This window comes from Pogonomyrmex barbatus, unplaced genomic scaffold, assembly GCF_055798465.1.
Source record: "Pogonomyrmex barbatus isolate J1 unplaced genomic scaffold, ASM5579846v1 scaffold2, whole genome shotgun sequence".
NCBI classification, from domain to species: Eukaryota; Metazoa; Arthropoda; class Insecta; order Hymenoptera; family Formicidae; genus Pogonomyrmex; species Pogonomyrmex barbatus.
Window position 1 is genome coordinate 25,220,461 of NW_028297116.1, and position 21,251 is coordinate 25,241,711.

General features: G+C 34.3%; 1 protein-coding gene and 1 long non-coding RNA gene across 17 annotated transcripts in view; one reads left to right on the top strand and one right to left on the bottom strand.

Moving 5' to 3' along the window:
• The window catches only part of LOC148936838 (uncharacterized), a 115,436-nt gene that overhangs the window by 8,848 nt on the left and 85,337 nt on the right, over positions 1 to 21,251 (bottom strand). For 13 of the 16 annotated variants that reach the window (XR_016139279.1, XR_016139280.1, XR_016139275.1 and 10 more), the window contains one exon: positions 8,410 to 8,449. The exons of 1 other annotated variant lie outside the window; for it this stretch is intronic. Coding sequence is in view for 4 of the 15 variants with exons in the window: in XM_089076929.1 (XP_088933055.1) it covers positions 8,410 to 8,449 (40 nt within the window). In the remaining 11 variants the exon portion in view is untranslated. Of the gene's footprint in view, positions 1 to 1,893; positions 8,199 to 8,409; positions 8,450 to 21,251 lie in introns of those variants that run through there. 2 more of the 16 variants (XM_089076930.1, XM_089076931.1) reach the window with 2 other exon arrangements.
• On the top strand, positions 1,810 to 20,355 carry LOC112552194 (uncharacterized). The gene is made up of 2 exons (XR_016139282.1): positions 1,810 to 1,899; positions 18,924 to 20,355. It is a non-coding gene; the product is annotated as an uncharacterized LOC112552194 (long non-coding RNA).

The following is a 21,251-nucleotide window of genomic DNA, read 5'->3' on the forward strand; positions in this document are numbered from 1 at the left end:
TTAAAAACGAGATTTTATATTATATGTTGTAAACAAACAATTTCCAAATCTTCTTTTCTTAGAAACACGATAAACTAAATGAAAATAATGTTCCATCAAGATTATCTCAATTCTGCATTAGTATTCGCACATTTTTCCCTAGTGCCTGCTGATACAGCCTTGAAAAATGGTCTTACTGTCAAAAATAGCTTACGGTCGACTCTGTCACATGCTCTTTCCTCATAATTCTTTTTTATGTGTCAGTCGCACATGTATACCGTGCGCTGCTTATTTAAAAAAATGCTACATTGAAGCACTTTATCAAACTGGATATACAGAAAAAACATTACAACTGATAGATATAACTGATATCAGTACAGTGATTTCGCTGAATCGACAGTCAGATGACCGACTGTGTCGTAATGTGCGTCTATTATTTTTAATATGGACATATGGTTATTTTATCGATTATGAAAAATTACCATTTACATGCGATAACAAACATAAATATAATTAAGAAAAGACTTTCCTATAGATATTTTATTAGATGTAAACCACCGCGTTAACTTTGTTTCGGCGTTAAGGACTGGTGCGAAACGATAGGATCATATCTGTAGGAGCATAAGTGCCGCATGTCGCGTTCCGTCTTTCATCGTACGTTTGAAAGCCAGCGTCTTTTGCCAGCGAGGCAACAGGTTGCACAAGTGGAAGAGATTGCAAACTTTGCGAAGGTCAAACGTAACCGTGCGTCGTCTTCGTTCTATCATCCACGAAAGATGACGTATGTATATTACGAGATAACGTGGTGTCACTTCTCTCTCAAACACCGACATGCACATATGTATATGTACAATTTTCTGCGCGACACAACTCGAGTGATGACACTGCAGAAATTTCAGCCAGACTATATCGCTTTTATTCTATCGATCAAGAATTGATAAGAATTAAAAATATCATTAATGAGATATCAGTAATTAAATAAAATTCATCAAAGATATCATAATAATATCGTAATCGCTGTTATCAAGTTGACATTAACTGCAATAGGCAATAATTATTAATATGACGAAACAAAATATTAATCCTTTAAATTTCTCTATATAATGACGACGATGGCTGACGGTGTATCGATTACATAACGCTCAATGAGATGATGTATCGGCAAATATGTACAAATAAATCTTCATAAGATAATGGGAAACTGCTTTACTGCCCAGCGAAGTAAACTCGCCGCTGCTGAAAAGTGAACTAGCCTGCGCGAGCGGGTAATCAGAGCCAGAAACTTTGCTCAATTTAACTTTGTTAATAAGCTGCTTCGACGCATTTCTGTCGAGAATAAAATTTCCAAGATGGCTTCGGGATTCGTCGAACTTGTGCTATCCTTTAAATGAAGTTATTAACATAATCAAGCGTTGCAGCCGAGTCGCACGGTGGGCTACTTAGTAGATGTCGCAATTACAACTCCGGGTAATCATGGAGTTTATTCGTAACGTTCGTATGGGGCTTCACGCATGAAAAGAATTATTGCTTTCTGCTGATGCGAGAGAGAGAGAGAGAGAGAGAGAGAGAGAGAGAGAGAGAGAAAGAGAGAGAGAGAGAGAGAGAGTACTAGTTGTAGATTAAATGACGCGACGACAAAAATCAGGACGAGATAAAACGAAAGCCAACAAATATTAAGTATTAAAGATATATTGAAGATATATGAAATTGATGATTTTCGTATACTGTCATCTATACGAAATTTTATTTCAGAAAGGAATTTACGTTGTAATTACAAATGGTCAATATCGAGGCGGTTTTATCACTACTTAACGAGGTTGCGATGAATGTCTTGCGTAGAGGAAGAATTATTGACAGCCAGGCAACTAGACAGGAACATCCATGATGCTCATCAAGCTAATACAGCGAACGCAAAGTGAAGTATGGCCTTTAGATCTGAGTACTTCCTCGTAATATAGTAGATTGATGACTTCGGTGTTTGTACTCATCGCATTAATGCACATACGTATCATGAATTTACCAGTTCGTCGAATAAGGCTTTATTACATCGCTAATCGATCAAAGAAAACAAAGCCAGAATATGAAACTAACATTTTTTATGACAAATTTATTTGACGGAGCGACATAGAAATATTAAAATCTCTCTCTTTTGGGAGAAAAATAAACAAGAAGAAATATTAATTCCATCAATTTTTAATCTTATATTTTTGCATTAGTATATCGTAGAATGAATATTTACGTAAGCGATTCATTTACGTAAGTTGCGCGACGGACAGAGAAACGTCGTATCACGTTTGCTAATAATGCTTATATGGCTTTCAGAAGAGTAACGCCTTTATAGTAGCAGTTAAACTTGTAATCAAATTTTGCTAAAAGCTGGTCGACCCTATATTATCGACGATTAACCGTGTGCTCGTTACGATCGGCGCAAATGAAATGTAGCGGTTGAATCACCAATTGTTACGCCGAGTTCTATACTTTCAATTGTACAGCAGATAATACTTTCAATTGTACGCGTAATGTAATTGCTCGATATGACAAAATTTAAAGAAGCAAATGAATAACAATTTTTTCTAATAACAATAACCTTCATAATCTTTTCATTTCGATAATCTTAACAATAAAACACTTATTGTTAATAACAATAACACATGTATATATTATGCATATGAGTGCATATCATGAATAATTCATAGATTCATACAGAACACATACCAATACATACCAATACAAATAGCAAAAACAATATTTCCAAGTAAATAGAGTCATCAATTTTATCAAGATAATTTGTAATCAGGATGGACTTGAAATTATTTATGCATATAATAAACATCGTGTGTAAGTCCGAGTTGAATATAGAAGATTATACGAGATAAACATCGTCTGAATAAAAGGACTTGTCAAAACACTTCACTCATTTTGATGTGATTATATTATATTTATAAATGTAGTCTCGAATGAGTAAGAACTTTGGAATAAATCAGAACGCAGAAATCATTTTACTTACAAGAAAATGAAAATGAGTGTTTTGTATCTTCTATGAAATCTTCTATAAAATCATATAAAAAGGATAAGAATACGTCTTGTTCTCTCTGAAAAGAAAGAGAGAGAAAGCGGGGACATCTCTAGAAGGTGGTGCAAGATTTTGTCTCGCGACGAAAGAAGCTAATTTGCATAAATCGCAACGGTCGCCGCTTCGCACTTCGCTAACTATTCGCTTAGTATAGGCCGCGGAACACCGAGGAAGCCGAGATCTTTATGGCGGCGATAAACCCGACCTCTCGCCAGCTTCGCGTTACAAATGACTACTGGTAGCTGAAAACTATTGCCTCCACCGGCTCCATATACGGAGTACTCGGTTTCATCGCTTCTTTCCTTTTTTTTAATCTACAAATTCTCTTGCTTCCGCACAGCGCTCTTTATTTGGCGAAAATTATGCAAAGAATCACTCAACAATTTTTTTCATATTCAAACTTCAATGTCTTTATCATAATGATTTGCAAAATGTTTGAGATGAAAATTTTGAAAATGACTGATATCTTCTTTTAGGTTAAAATGTAAGATTTTTTTGTCATACAAATATATTAAGTTTTTTAATTTAATAGAAAATTTTATGCATTCTAACATAAGTATTGTTCTCAATATTTTTATAACAAGGATTATTGTCAATTTTAGATAAAACTAATCTACCCTATATATACGACGACTCGTACGCTTCCTGATTCGTGTTTTCTCATGTTTTTTATCCTCCTTTATCCTTTCATTGTTTCCTTCCACATTCGGTGACCTCACTAGTAGCGAGTCCCCGCAGCTGGTTAGACGCATGAAATAAGACCGCTCATAAATCCTCGTAACGTCTAAGCACCCCTTGCCAACTTTTTCCGGACCCCTCGCGTCCTCTCGCTCCTTTTACGTAGCCGCAACGAGTTTACGAGGATTATCACGATAATAATTGTTATTAAATAGTCGACGTTATGATCAGAATAGCAGCTCAAGTAATAGTGCGGGGTAAACGTGGTTATGCCAGAGAATTTTCCAAGCGTATTTTCCTGTATTGACATAAAAATCGCTTCTTTTTTATTATGACAAAAGTTGATCTTCTTACTTGATCAAGCCGAAACATTTTCATGACAAACGCATATTTAGCTAAATAGACTCGAACGTTTGTTCTCGCCGCAAATATGGTTAATAATCATCTCGGTGCGCGTAAAATCTATGCGACGAATCCGGCTTTATCCATTTCTATTGGCTGACATATCGGCGACCGACCGCGTATAATTAATAACATATATCGCGAGAGACATGCGGAAGCACCAACGGCGGAAACACAAATACGCGTTTAATGAACACGAAATGGAATTCGATGTGACTATGAAGTAGCAACGTGGTGGACGTCGGGCGCTTTGATGCGTTTCGCGGGGATGATAGGGATGATAGGGATGCGCTTCGTATTCCGGAAAAGCAAGGCGGTGCATATTTATCGTGATATTGATCAAGCTCAGCGAGAGCTTAAAAATTACTATAATACACTCGTAATAATCATAATCATAATTCCTCGATAGTTGCATTTGCACTCCTATTTGCCAACTCTATTTAACTCTCATCTGTGATAAACGTATCAGAAAACTTATGATACGATCCGTGTGCCTTTTCATTTGAAAAAAAAATATCACTTAATCGTCGTCATAATTTTGGTCCATATATTCGGTACATATATTTATATAGAAATTATATAGAAATAGTAAGTGAAAAACCTTTGCGACGCGAGGAGATGGAAGTAAACGACGCGTAAACTGAAACGCCGCGGAAATTAATTGCCAAGACCTCTCCGTCTTCGATTGAAGCCGTACCACCCCTAGCCGGGATAGGCACTTCTTCGATCGAACAGAAAAATTGACATCCCTATGCCGGACGACGTATAAAACGCTACAATAGCCGGATGTCACAGTCTGCTTAATATCCGGCCGATAAGGAACTTTCACAATGTATACGCGGCATGAATGGATAATACAAATGGGGAAGAAATTCCAAGACGAATAATAATATATCGATTATTCTTCATTTTCACTGAGACATGAAAAAGAAAATGCATTTTTGTATTTTTATAAAAATTTTTATTTACACGAGAAAAACAAGTATGAGTCAGGTGTCTATATGAAAAGCCGTGGTATCACGACGAATTTCATCGATCTACGCAGCAATTTTTCACCTTTCTTTTTCAAGAGATGAAAGGACCTTGGAATTTGAAAACGACGACACCGTGTTACGTTAGAAGGACGCGATATTGCATAAAAGTGTCTATTGATTTGAGATATAGCGCAACGGACGAAAAGAGGACGATGACGAAAGAAGAAGAAGAAGAAGAAGAAGAAGAAGACGACGATATTGTGAGAGTTGATGGAACAAGAGGCGTCACCCGGCTCTCGGAAAGCAGAAAGAAGCGATGTAATAAAGCGAGCCGTGAACGAAGCACGCATCGAGAAAGCAATGGCCACCGTTACAGTTACTGCCTTCTTCGATTTCAAGAGATCGACAGAATCGGACTGCTTGCGTAATACTTGTCGTCGCTTCGTTATAAGGACGCGGCGAGATCGAGTAATCGCGTTTCCGTGACTGTCTCGCACACTCCCCCGTTTACGAAATAAAAGCACCTCTCCTGGAATAAATTAAATGTGCAATTAAATCCCAAGACGAGATACGCGCGGGACAGCAATCGATATCATATTACGATTATAAAATCAAAACTCACCTCTACTTTTTACTAATGACTATCTCTCAATTCCTTTCGTTTACGCCGAGAAGAATCTCGAATTCGACTTATATTGAAATGTATAATCAATTGCGTCTAACAATAACTTTAAAATAGCACACGCCAAGGGCTATTAAACTAATTGTAATTTAAAATTGAATTTTATATACACACGTAACTGTTATACTTATAATCTCTTTAATCTCTTTAATATATCACTTTATATGTTCGCAGAGCGAAAATAATAGTTGAAGCTCTAATGTATAGGTGGAACAGTGGCCAGAGAAAACCATACTATTATTCGCGTGACGAGAAAATAGGTGCGGTATTCCAGGGTTAATGAACGTGTTATATGGGTTATATATATATATATATATATATATATATATATATATATATATATTCGACCACTTACAATTATACATCTCTGACTACACTTTACATACCCGACATTATTAATAAAATTCCTCCAAGAACCATCTCTCTTTTATTTTAAATATTTAATTTCTTTACTTTTTAAAACTTACATTAAAATGACTTGAAGAACAGCCATGAGAGATATTCTGGTGAGTAAAAAAAGGAATATTTTGATTGTATTTTGCTCCCTTGAGCACTGTAACAAAATGCATCGTAGAGAGAACATGAAGTCAACCAATCAGGGCTACCGTGGCCACTGGCTGGCCAGACGGTTCGACAGTAATTGGCCAGTAATTGTGTTTACTAATTGATATTACGACCTTACCGGTTGTGCGTAACTCGAGCACACCCCTGACGATATCGGAAAATTTATCGCGACATGTTTGCTGTCGAAGAAAGTACAGCAAGAGAAAGAGCAAGAGAGGAGGGGGGAGAGAAAGAGGGAGAGAGAATCAAAATAGTTCTTCTTTCTACAAATACTTTATATTTAAATTTAGATCGTTTTTAAAAAACGTTTTTAAAAAATATATTTGAAAACAAATAAGCTTGTGTGTTTCTGGAACAAAACAAGTATTTGTTCTCGCAAGAGGAATAATTTAAAAAAATGAAGAAATTAATAGCATAAAAATTAAGAGAATAAATTAAAAAGTTTTCTTTGCAATTTTTATAATATAATATATAATTAAAAATAACAATGGCTTGTATCTACAGAAAATTTCATTATAAGATTTACAATGTTATGTATTTGCATACAAACAAAATCGTACATTTTAAGAAACATTAATTATAAAAAGTAAAATCCATTTTTAGATATAATTAAAGGTAATTTTGCGGAATAAAAAATATTTCTCTTAAAATACATACATATTAGATAAAAAAATTTATATTTTCATTTTGTTTGACTAAAAATATATTTCTCTGGCACGTCTGCAAGGTATCTAATTTGTTCGAGAAAAGGGTTTTACATTATATCGTCGCTTTTACACACCCGTAAAGTGATCCGCGAGTGCGCGATCGAGGTGCAGCGATTTCTATTCCGATCACGTACGCAGCTTCGATCAATAAAACTTTGCCGACTTCCAGAGACCACGCAGACGATTCTACGTTCCTTAGGGAGAATAAGGACCCCTTAAATAGGAATCGAAGCGATCGCGGAAGAGCATGCCAAAATTCATTTTATCACGCTACTATCGTTTAACGCTCCATTTCATCCCTGTAAAATTCGCTTGCAAATTTAAATTCCGGTTTAAGAATCACCATATTAAGGTTACGCAGTATTAAACACTACTAATTATATATCTTCTTAAAGAAGGCACAAGTTGATAAATATCGCTGAAAATTAGAGGAGTAATCATCAATTTAAGAATCATCAATTTATCATCACTAATTCACTATTCTATTCATTATTCTCTTATTTGATAAAATAAACCTTTAAAAAAGAATATTAAAAATAGACAAGAATTATTGTTATCATGTAACGATTGACGAATTTCAAATCATTGTCGAAAGCACACACTTCATTAACAATAAATAAGTTATCAATATGAGGTGCAAGAGGTGAAAGACGTGGAGGTGTAATTAGATTGTTAATGAAAGACGTGGACGAAACCATGGTTGGGCAGATAGATTTTTTTCATCGTGCTTTAATGCATCTTGTAATAGGATGAGAAGCAGAAAAGGCAGGAAGTCGTGAGAGGATTGTCGCAACTTCGCCGTAAAATGTGTTGGGTAGGATAGATTTTTAATTTTGTGAATTCCTTAATTATTTCCAAGGTTACTTTTAAAGCCAGACAGTCTGGTTGGGTCGGGCCAATACCGTGCCGTACCGCGACACAATCTCGTGTAATTGGAAAAGGTCGTGGAAGTTGTGCGGGTTGTCTTCTTTCATTGCGAGACAGTGGTAGGTCCAATTCCCACTAGCAGTTCTCGGTAAATAAAATTTCGCCCACTATACAGCTATCGTTCTACTATATTTGGCTGTACCTTACTCATTTCGTGCATCTTATTCATGCAGCGTTACTTTCAAGATGTCTTCTTTTCTGTCTGACTCGATCTTACGTGAAAAAAAATATTAAAAGTGGCTCGTTGTGTAAACATGATATGTGTAAAGATGATATCAAAATACAACTATACGGTACTTTCTCTTCTAGTTTATGTTATCAGTGATTCCGCGATAGGTTTCCACATTTACACACATTTCTTTGTTACACTCAATAATGCGGTTTTATTCATAATCATATAAAAAAATATTTTTTCATACTCACGTATCAGAAGACATTACGAGGGGTTCGTTAAACGCGCTATCTAAAACAGAAATTATACAATTAGATTAGAACAACATCTTGAGCTGAAATAACGTAAAATACATCACGTAGAAAAATATAGGATGCGGTCTCAATGAAGAAGAGATAAAAAGAAGTGCAAGTCGGGTGTTTATGGCATCTACGGTTACGTAAAGTTTTGCCGTAACACAATGCTTCCGACATTAATGACTTAAGTTAATATCGGAGAGCGAGAGCATGATGCATTTTGGCTGTGAGCCTCGTAATATGTATCTCGTCGTTACGTCGACGACACGGGTGCATATACGCGCGCGAAAACGATATTTCACACACAGTTTGATGAGCTCCCCGCATTAAGCCGGGGGTAAGTAATTATCGACTGAGCAGTGACCAGGATGGCCGGGCTCGGCCACTCCCTCCTGGGGTGTCCCAGTGCGTGTCACCGCATTAACCACCCCTACACGGACATCGTTCTCATCAAAGTTCAAACGCTGCATATCTCCGATACGTCATTGTAACCTCTGCACGGCTTAATTAACGAGACCGGACGTAGCATCGTGAACAAGTATTAGTTTACTTCGATATCCATGTCGCCTCCGAAAATTACGTTACGGACAGAGGTGATTCGTGATTCGTGATTCGCGCGATAGAAAAAAGTCGAGCAACAATAAGCCCATCGTAAACATTTTATCGTATCAATAGTAATTTACTAACAGCAAATAATGAGTTCATATGCATACACACACACACACACACACACACACACACACACACACACACACACACACACACACACACACACACACACACACACACACACACACACACACACACACACACACACACACACACACACACACACACACACACACACACACACACACACGTTTCACGTGGTACATTATTTGCGACCACGATGTATTCAACACTTGTAAAATAGAAATAACTACAATAAATTATAATACTTTAAATAGCAGATAAGATATTTTTAATATTTAATAAGTGAATTGTTATATTACAAAATTGAAGAAACATAAAATACAACTTTTTTGATAGATTTTGAAATTATATATGGTCACAGATATTTGTTAATATTGTAGTTATTAAGTACATAATGTTTTAAACATTTTCATTAACATATAATCTTAGAACATACTGATAACAATTTAATTAAAAGGATCTTGCTCAATAACGAAGGCATGACAGGAGGAAAAAGTTAATACATGAAACAGGAATTGTACGCATGAGACGCTAACTCGTGCTAATAACCGTATGCAATTAATAAAATTGGGTACACGAAAATCCCGGATAAAGCCGCCGTTACACAAATTGCATGAAAATATTATTTCATCGATAATGTTATCATAACATCAATAAAACATTATCAACATTAATTTCCCTTGCGTTAATCGTTGAATTTGATACTACGTAAATTTTCGATTATGCAATGTCAATGCATATAAATTTTCAGTAAAAATTTTTTAAGTTATTATTATCGAGAAATCGTTGCTGTAATTTCCTGAGCTGTACAAGTTTTAAACATTCACCAAATATATTCCCTTTAAATGTATGTATTTTATATACACACACATATATATATATATATTATTAAACATATTTTTTAAGTTATTATTATCGAAAAATCGTCACCGTAATTTTTTGAGTTGTACAAGTTTTAAACTATTATATATATATATATATATATATATATATATATATATATATATATATATATAAGTTATTATATATATATTTTTTTTATAATAAAGTTTTATTTTTTTATAATAAAGTAAATTTACAAATCAACTTGCATTTTTCTAATATCTATATCTCTAAAATCTATAATACGAGAATATATTCCATTAAATGAAAAGTAAATGATACTTGCAGATTTAATATCATTTAACGAGAATTCGAGGAACAAATTTCTGAGTTGAGCAAAACGGGTTTTGCTCAACTCAGACGCGGGTAAGAAAAATTAAGATTAGATAAAAATCATGTTGGGGCCGTTTCACTGACTTGACTGATAACATCATTAAACTTCGAAGGTAGAGTACTCTTTTCTCTATCATGACTCGAATCAATCGATTCTTGATAGTACAACGACAGCGTCCAAAACTTCCTTTCAAATTACTATCGAGATAATTGGTTTGATCCCGTCAGAATCAACTCTACTTTTTTATGCTCATCGAAGAAAGGAAAATTAAAAAAATTTGGTAAATTTGAATTTCGTGAGCTCGCACACATACTGGAAACTTTCACAACGATTTGTAGACTAAAAAATCAGGAGACATGATAGTGTCTCAGGTGTCAAGTCAACCGAGAACATTATCGTGTGACTTTACACGAGTCGGCAAGATGCGAGCGACCATCCGAAATTATCGGATCTCAATAACGACTAAACCAATTAAGTTCTAAGTAGGCTCGATAGATTGAGTTCGATTTGCATAATACAAATATTTTTATTTTTTTGCTACATGCTCTACGAGCGGAGCTATTGCTACGCAAAGTTCGATTTGGAAATTTTTACTTTAAGAAACATCCATTATCGTCATCGCCCATGTACGGTTGCAATTTCTGTCACGAGAGGCGCTACTGAGCCCAATGTACATTACCCGTCAATGATTCGCTCGATCCTACAATGGCCCTGACTTATCAGCCTGATTTATTCGCAGGGTCGATAAAATCTAAAGATAAATACGCGCGCATCGGAACGGACACATTAGCAATAATCTAGAATAATAAGAAAAATAATAAACACACTAATTCTTTTTATTTGTTCCATCTTTCTTCTCTCTTTCTCTAATTTAGAAAGAAATGCATAAATTATATTTTCATCATTATATTGATTGTACCGATTTTTATAGCTATATAAACATATATTTCGTGCATGTTGGGCTTCGAATTATAAATTATGCTAAGTAATTAGTCGAGTATTCTTCTCGTACAATTATTTGCAATCATAATTCATGCACTTATAAGTGTTTCTAGATTACTACTAGTATATCCCTTTTGATCAGCGTGTATTTATCATTATTAATCTTATCGATCATTAGACCAATAAGTCAGAGTCACTGTAAGTTCCAGCAAATCATTGGCGAATAGAGTACAATATGTCTCGTGAAAAATTGGGACATGTATCTTTAACTACAGTCTCTGCTTCTTATGTCACAATTCGGATTGATTGATTATTAATAAAAGGTTTCGAGTTCAAAATTCCGCAACCTCTGCAAAGATGTGTAAGCATAACGAGAGTAAAAAAGCAGAAAACGAAAGAGTGAGGTAGTATGCTTGCTCTTTTTCTGTGCATTCCATTGGCAGACAATGATGTCGTTGAATTTCGCGACGAGTTTGACAGTTGGTGATGATTTGTTTGGAGTGTGTGACTGATATTTGTACCTAATATTTGCCATAATCTGTACTTTGCAGGTAAATTCTAAGAAGCAATATAAATATTATCATTTTAATATTATCCTCCCTACATACGCGCTTGTGCTTTTTCCCAGAAATCAAAGCTAGAAGTGTTCAGGTACTAAGGTCTGTACAGATTGTTGTGCAACTCTTGACCATATTATGATATATTTGTTTAAACACTATATCAAAAAGATAAATTTAATAACTGATTAATAAAACTGAATTATCTTTTCAATGAAATTATATTAATAAAAGTATTGTATTAATAAAAAACATATTGCACTTGTACTAAAATTACATGTATCATACATTTTCAGGATATTCAGAAAAAAATTGTAAGGCAACATTCTGAAATACTTCAACAAATCTTAATTAAATTAAAGAAAAATATTATTAATAAACATCAAAAAGCACAAACATATACATTACGTAAAAGTACAATATAATAATAAAAAATATATGCATTGACAATACTCATATTGCTTCTTAGAATTTACCTATCAGATAATAGATTATGTCGCATAAACATCATTTACACTCTGAAACGAACTATCAGCAATTGTCAAATTCGCCGCGAAACTCAACGACATTCAATCGATCACCAATCAGACGCGTGGGAAAAGAGGAAATATGCTATCTCACTCATTCTTTCATTCTCTATCCTATTTACTCTCGTTATGCTTATTATAGAAAAAAAATGTCAAGTATAAAAGTGTTAAGACGCGCTTTTCGGCAGATGATTAATACTACAAACATTTATTTAAGCATTCAAGATCATAAAAAAATAGAAATAAAATCTAAGAACATATCTTTGCGCTTAAGAGTTTTTCTATTTAAACCTAAGTGTTATATCATAATCTTATTAAATTCAAATAGTATCTAATACTCAACTAAACTCTAATATGTATATCACCCTAATATGTATATCATTTATATAAAAGATTTGATATCAAAAAAGTGGCGCCAAGTTATAGTCCCATTATCTTGTTATTATTTTTTTAAATAAATGTTTCTCATTTTTACTCTAATAGCACATCATATCATTATCATTCGAATATTCGACACTCGTACTGAAAGTATTGTGGTCATACATATTATTGCACTAGAAAACATTAATATGACATCTTAATGGTATATCATTTCTCATATTCTTAAGCTCGTCTTCAGAATATACCGAATATACCCTAACAGCACATAATATCATACGAATATTTATACTGTGAATGTACTGTGATCATACCGAATATACTAAGATTATTCCTATAAAATCTGTGTAGAGTATCATTTGTTGTAAGATGACATCATTATGACGATGATTTAAGGTCATTTTTCGTCATTCGACGTCAGTTTACTAAAAAATGACATAAAATAAACGTAACATTTGTTACAAAATAATATCGTCATAAATATATTGTCATTTAATCGTCATTTTTAAGTCATTTTTAATGAATAAATAATGAAATAACATTATTAATTACTATCTTTCTTAATTAACTATAATGTATAAATATTTAAAAAAAATATTTCCTATATTTAATACAATTATTGACAAATTCATAAACAAATATACAAAATATATTCAACAATTTATTTAACAAACAATTAACTGTTACAAACTGAAAATTGTTTGTTAACATTAAAATAATAAAAATGATTCTCATTAAACATAATATATGTTCACTCTATATATGTCTATTTAATTATCTACAAGAATTACATATGCAATTGAGATTTTAAAATTAAGACTATTTATATGACAATATAGTAACATTCATCAATCGGATCTGTCATATTTTATATCAAAATTCCGTGTTCACTTATGTCATCATTTCAGTTGCAGGTTTCATCCTCTTGTAGAAGTTAAATGGCATCGAGCAGGATCTCGAGTAGGATGGGTGACGATTTTAGAAACATGCAATGATACAAGATAAAAAAAGTTTTATCACTTTCTTTCATTTTTTTTTTTTCATTTTTTTCACTTATTTTCCATAAGAGGTGTCACATATATTATAGATTTTCACGATCTATATGGCTGTCTGGAATACCTTTGTGCATGCCCTACATGATATATTGTTTTTAAACTATTTTCATTCTATGGCCATACTGCGGGATATTCTCCAGTACATATTACGGATTAGATTAGTGAGCGGTAGTAACATTCTAAGTATATTCCTAAGTATATCATAGTACGTATTTCGAATGTTCGGAGAATATCTCGAATATACTTGTATATCCCGTGGAACATTCTCAAAATAGACAAGTGCTATTAGGGTATTTTGTTATTATTTCAATCAAGGTCTAGCAGCGCTAAAATTTTTTTATTTAAATTAAATTTTTTTCATTCTGTACTATTACCTCTTTAATTATTTGTAATTCAATTTTCCGTTCAAATATACATGTATTTAAAAATTCTTTACAGAAGGATATCCCGGAATATTATATATACATATACCGAGATAGAATAAAAGTTATTACCACTTATGTTAGATACATATCATTTGAATTAAATTAGGTTAAACACAATTTTATATCATAATTTTGAAAAAGAATTAAAGCTACCATCACTTGGGTTTTAGAATAAGAAGATTTCAATGGGAATGCAAAGATACGAATCATTGATTGATTTCCCTTTTGTAAAAGCAATTGTACATTTAACTTTCGAGGTAATGAAACTATAACTTAGCGCCACTTTTTTATCACATCTTTTATATAAATGATGTACATATTAGGATTGAGTATTAGATATTATTTAATAATTAATCTAATAGATAGTATTTAATAAGATTGTGATATAACACTTAGGTTTAAAAAGGAAAACTCTTAGTGCAAAGATATGTACTTAGATTTTATTTCTATTTTTTATGATCTTGAATATTTAAATAAATGCGATTTACATAAATCTTACTATACTTGACATTCTTTTTTTTACCTTTTTGTAAAAAGATAATTTTTTAATTTACTTTAATTACACTCAAGCTAGCGATGTATCAGCTCTTTTCCATACACGCAGAAAACCATATGCTATCAAAATTAATAAATTTTTGTCGATATCCTCGTAAATGTTGCATGTCTTTTCAAGTTATACTTTTTTGATACCTTTTTTGATATCTCTTGATACGGAAATCCGTAAAAAATTGCAAGTCCGTTTCTCGCGAGATCATCTTTTTATCAGCTAATAACATCGACGCAACTCTATATCCGAATATCCACTTGCTTTGAACCGCGACAAGATCCACAATATTAGTTCCTCTCGGTAGACGTAACAAACGCAGATAGGGATATTATTTTATTCCTCTGTTCCGCGCACGCGGGCGAAGAAAGAAACTAAAGGCTCGCGGCGAAGTGAGGCGAGACGACGGGGGGCGGCGGTATGAGGGGGCCGCGGCACAGGAGGACATTATGAAAGCATTTTCCTAACCGACTGGCAAAGCCCCGAAGACATTTATCCCGCGAAAAATGAAGTAAAATAAATGTAATGTAAAAGGCAAACCGCGATGTCGGTACCAAAGAGTACGGTGTGCCGACGCGGGCAGAGCCTCCGTTTCTCTGTCTCCGCTTCTGCGAGGTTTCCGACTTGTTTTCGTGCCCTCCTCGCAGCGCGCGGGGAAGAGAGACGAAGGGCGATCCACCGCGAGCTAGTACAAGGAGTAACGGAAAATGAAGAAACGGGGCTGACGACGGGATGAAAGGAAGGGTAGGGAGGCGAATCTCCAACAACTCGCCTTGTCTCGTCGAGGATGCTCGTTTCTCCATCCCCCTCCCTCCGCCCCCATCTCCCGCCCGCGGAGATTTTTCCTTCTTCGGCACTCGTCCTCTCTTCTTTATGCCTCTTTCAATATGCTCTTCTAACCCTCCGCCGACCGCTTGCATCGGTCACGGAACTCTACTTTTCAACTTGACATTTTTAATTCTTTTTTTACTTCTTCCACGTAATCGTCTTATGAGAGAGCAACCGGAGCAGCTATTTGAGAAATAACGCGCGACGATATGCCACGGACTCTCTCTCGGGCTCTCCTTTTACGATCCTGTCTACTTTCCACCGGTCGCCGATTAGAGATCGTCCTCGGGACGATTTCTCGCTTTGCACTCGCGGATTTGTCTCATGTCCCACCGTAGATCGCCTTAGTTTTCTACAGTTTTCTAAAAAAAAAAATTCAGGGAACGTATGCTACGCGAAACGTACATAAAAGAATAAATTGTATGAGCAATATGAATTCTTAATATTCTAAATACGCTTTTAAAAAAACAATTATAATAATGCAAGCAGTTTATAAATATATGATTTTAATACATGGCGTTTGCGCGGGAAGCAATTTCATTATATCACGCATATCGCGCTTTATCAGATGCTTATATAAGAGTCACTGTCGCAAAAATTGCTTTTGAACTAACTGACGTCGCCTCATTCGTGCAATCGATTAGCTCTGAGACTTTTATTATCGACATTCGTAACGCTCGATAAATTAACAAAAATACGACATCTTGTTAAAGTATATTCCGAGGAACAACACAAGGGAGAACTATTGACGATAAGATACCGCCGCACTCTCGAAACGCAGGCGTTGCAGCTCAACGGATCGGATCGGATCGGTTCATGGCAACGACGATGTGGATTGGGGCGACCGGTGACTGCTGAAAGGAATCGTGGAAGGAAGGCAGACAGGAAGATATTTACCAGCGTCTCCTCTTACAACCTCGGCAAACTTCAATTCCCCTTTTCCGCATCCTGGCTCCCTCGTATTTACAATCGGTTACCCGATGCCTAATCCGATGAGAGAGGAGAAGGGGACAGACTGTCGTGTCGTAATTTAAGGTGAACGCACAAGAGGCACGAGAGGGAAGCGCGACAGCGGGAGGTTCAACTTAGGTTCGTCAAAGCGCGGTCACGGAGCGAAGTAGAAATTTCGACATTTCGGCAGCCGCCCGTCGCACCTTACTGAATTTCGCCACTTGTTATCGCGGAAAAACGCGGGTTCACGTAATCGATTACCATTCGATTAAAAGTAGCTCGAGATAGCGCGTCCAAAATAAATCCACTTTCAGGCCGACCTCGTGTCCTGTAAATGTGATTCGTAAAAACAGGATGTTTATAAATTTAACAGATTTGTGAAATCCAAGGAAAAGACGCGCGTAAAGGTAGGTAGTATAGAGCTCGAACAAGCGCGGGATGTGTTGAAGTCAGAAAATTGAAAATAATCCGCCACCGATGAGGATTCATGAATTTCCGGGAATAATTAGCGATACATGGCATGCCCCATTTGCATTTTGCTACGTGCCGCCAGAATGCCAGATCCATGATTTATTTTCGCACAAATGCGCACAATTAACGCAAATCCGGTATCAATCCAATATTTCGGCCGACACAATCTGATACACGTGCAAGCAAGTATATTTTTGTTTATTTCCCCCTTCATGCCGCACCCTCGCTGAACGATATTTGCAACGGTCTGTTACGCGTATGCGCATACGTTGCACGCCGGAATGCACTCGATAATTGCTACTATTTAAAATTGCATCTCCCACCGCGTTTTTTTTTTTTTTTTTTTACAAATTTCGTGATAAATACCCAGACGGTGGCATTGCTTTATGCGGATTGGAATGTGTACCGCCAACCGATGATTTTTTTATGCAAAAATATGTAACGGATCATGGAGAAAAATATGATTCGACCGATCGCGCACACCGACAGGATCTACATCACGCATAGAATAGAATTAAGTGACGCGACACCGTGTGGAATAATGAGAACTCGGGTTGCTTTATACCAAAGATTTTCTCAACTTTGATTTACATTTGCACAAATAAATTTCTCTATTGAATAATATGTAAGATATCGAAAATTCAAGTGCACAATGGCAAAGAGATAAAGACACAAATACAATAGCTAAATTTTAAATGGATAAACATTTTTCAGGTACAAATCTGTTCTACATATTATTCGTTTCGCGTATTTTTACTATTCGCGATTCGAATGACGATAAAATGCATATCGTTCGACGAACAGTGAGTTTTCTCAAATTCCATTAATGTATTCAAAGAACGGCCAAACTAGCGATATCTGCGAAGCTACTCGGGTAGTTCGCGAGGCCTTCTTGCCTTATAAATATTCAAATTGGTAACAACCCTTTCCTCGCGAGAGGAGAGTCGTGCGCTTGAATTTTTGAGGATTAATCGAGGTGAAATTTAGTGGTTACTCTCATTTAAATGATCGTTCTTTGCGGGAAAACCATTATTTCAGGTTACCATCAGAAGCATAGTTAAACTGTCTGTCTGACTATTGAATGAATTTCTAATGTAAAAATGTGTGAAATTATTTTAATCAAACATAATCTGTTAATAAAATTTAACTATTTTCATTCGTGATAAATTAGGAACGCAAATAGTAATTAATAATTATACGTATTATTCGGATATCTTATTTAGAAATGCTTTGAAAGTTTTAAAAATTTCAACAAGATTATCCAAAAAATGATTTATGTTAAAAATATAAAAATATAAAATAAATATATACATTTTCGTCATGGATACCGTTTTAACATTTAAACATAATAATTATCAACAAATTGATAAAGGCAGAGTTTTATGATTCATATCGCATCCTCAGCGATTAGTTGATTAACTCTTTTATTTTATCCTTCGAATTAAACGGTATGATGGAAAGATAGAACGATGGTAAAAAAAGAAAATAGGGTTATTTTATAAATAATTTATAAATAGCATCTTGATATATGCGTTTCAAATATGGTAAAAAAATGCACTCGTAAGTCTATTACTATGTTTGTAATTTCAGATATTCATATTTGAAACTATTTTCCTAATTTTTATAATATAATCAAATACTCGTATAATTACTTAAAATTGACTGAGATATGAATTTTTCTTCAAAGACAATAATTATAATAATTTTACATACAAGAAAATATAATATAACGAAGAAGAGAAAAGTTTTAAAACGACTTGATAGCGTATCGATCAATTCTTTTGCTTACCTTCCTTACTATTTCAAACGCAACGTGTGGACCTGAGAAGCGTTGAAAGAATCGGCTGATGCATCAAATAAATACACTCTATCTTTACTGTAGATTGACACCAATTGAAAGGCTAGTAAACTACAGCTGCTTTGGAACGATCGGCGACCCAAAAGCTCAACCATGTTGCGGTGTGTTGGCAATCCCGCCAACCCCCTCGGGCATGTGGCGCACACCCTCTATTCTCGCCCGTCGTGCTGATTCAAACATCCCGAGAACGATGTCGAGACCAAAGCAGGACCGAAACCAGAAGCGGAAACAGAGACGAGCACAAGAGCGATAGAATGCCGCACACGACGCGAGAGCCAGGGAGGGAGGGTGCAAGGTGGAAAGAGACGACAGCATCGGGTGCATCGTTCCGTGTTGAGTTTGCCTCTATGGTCTGAGTGAAATCGTTTCCTGCGGAAGAGCAAGCACTTCGTATCCACCGCCGAACATCACGATTTCCTCCGCGAGCCAATTCGCCGAACATTCGTCGACTTCCGGGATGTTATCCGTTTCGATGATCGGGAACGTACTTGAGATTGAAATTTTCGCTGCACGATAATATATTACGAAAGATTGAGATTCAGAATGTCTCTTACCTTTTTCCTTATATTACAAAAAATGCTTGATAGTTTCTATATATATCAATTAAATGCACTGAATGAAAAAATATTAAAATAAAAACCAAATAGAAAATAACACTAGCAAAAAATTGTTTTGAATCAGACAAGGTGCTTTTTATAGGTTTTTGTGCTTTTTATAGATTTGATGCTTTTTATAGGATGCTGAAAACGATGCCGCGAGCCGCGAGTCTTTTCCAGCATATCACATTTCTAAAATAATTGAGATTTCATATGCAAAAAATGGCTTTTTTGCGATATTTAAAGACTTTTTATAGAGAAAGAATGTTAATGATATCTTGAAATTCTGATCAGAAGTCATCAAAATCTATTATCCTATATAAAAAGCATTTTTTTTATATCTTATTTTTTAGAAGAATTTTAATACAGTCTTTCTAAGATAGCAAAAGTCAGTATTATTTTAATTCAGAGCAAAACTCTGATTTAAAATTCCTCATGGCTAAAAAAATAAGATTTCAAAATAAAAAAAAAATACGTTTAAGAAGAAAAATAATATATTCATAATAATATATGACTTCTAATGAGCAAAATTTCAAAATATATAAGATATCAATTAATATCTTTTATAAAAAAATCCTCAAATAACGCAAAAAGAAGCCATTTTTTTGTATATTAAACCTCAATTATTTTAGAAATTTGACGTGTTGGAAAAATTCGGCTCACATCATTTTCAGCATCCAAAAATACGTATGATAGATATAAGAAGTATCTTGTCTGATTCCAAAATTTAATTAAAAATGTATTTTTTTTCTGTAAATTAATGTAAGATAAGAATTAGGAAAATATGTATATATAAATTTATAAAATATGCAAAACATATCATATTCAATTAATACAAAATAAATAACTAATAACATATCGTATTCATCTCTCTTTGCTTAAATCCTTGCATAATAAATTTAATCATAAATTTAATTATCTCATAAGCAAAATAATTATCATATAAAAAGTTGTTAAGCTTATACCTATTCGCTTTTACATTTTTATTTTATTTAACTGTCAATCAAATAATCCACTTTTGTAAACTTTAACTTGAAATACATTTAAAAAAATTAAAACAGAATAATTATTTGAAGTAATAATATTAAATTTATTATTATGTGCAAGTGCATTTACATAATCATAAAATCATCGCACATGCATAATCAAAAAACCACGATACGATAACAAAATATTTATTTCGAATAGTAATCATATTGCGTATCTTCCAATCATATATATTTTCCAAAACACAAAATAACTATTTGACTATAACTAAATACGTTTAATGTACAAATGTGTTTTATTGATCGAAGTACATCGACATACATCTTAGTAATCAACCCATATGTGTTTCTCTTTGATTACTGTAATAAAAAAAATTAATTAAGATTTAAGAGTAATTAGTACATTTTTATAACGATAAATATGAATTACTGCATACATAGTTATAAGATTTACAGCAATAAAATTTTCTTCTAAAAATATAGATACTCTCATAAAAATAAAAGCAAAGTACAAAAAACAAAACCATAACAAATTATTATAATAATAAGGATCATGTAATAAAAAGGTGAGCTAGTGCATCGATAGATATAAACAAATTATTGCAAATGGACAATCGGACTCTTTTCAATCATTAAGTGTTGCGATTGGTGGTGCCCACCACAAACAACGCCATCGCCAATAGACATCGAGCGGATCTAATGGTATTACGGCGCGTGTGTATCGTGATATCGAATCTCATAATGCGTGACGTGGGTAAATCCTCAGCGTC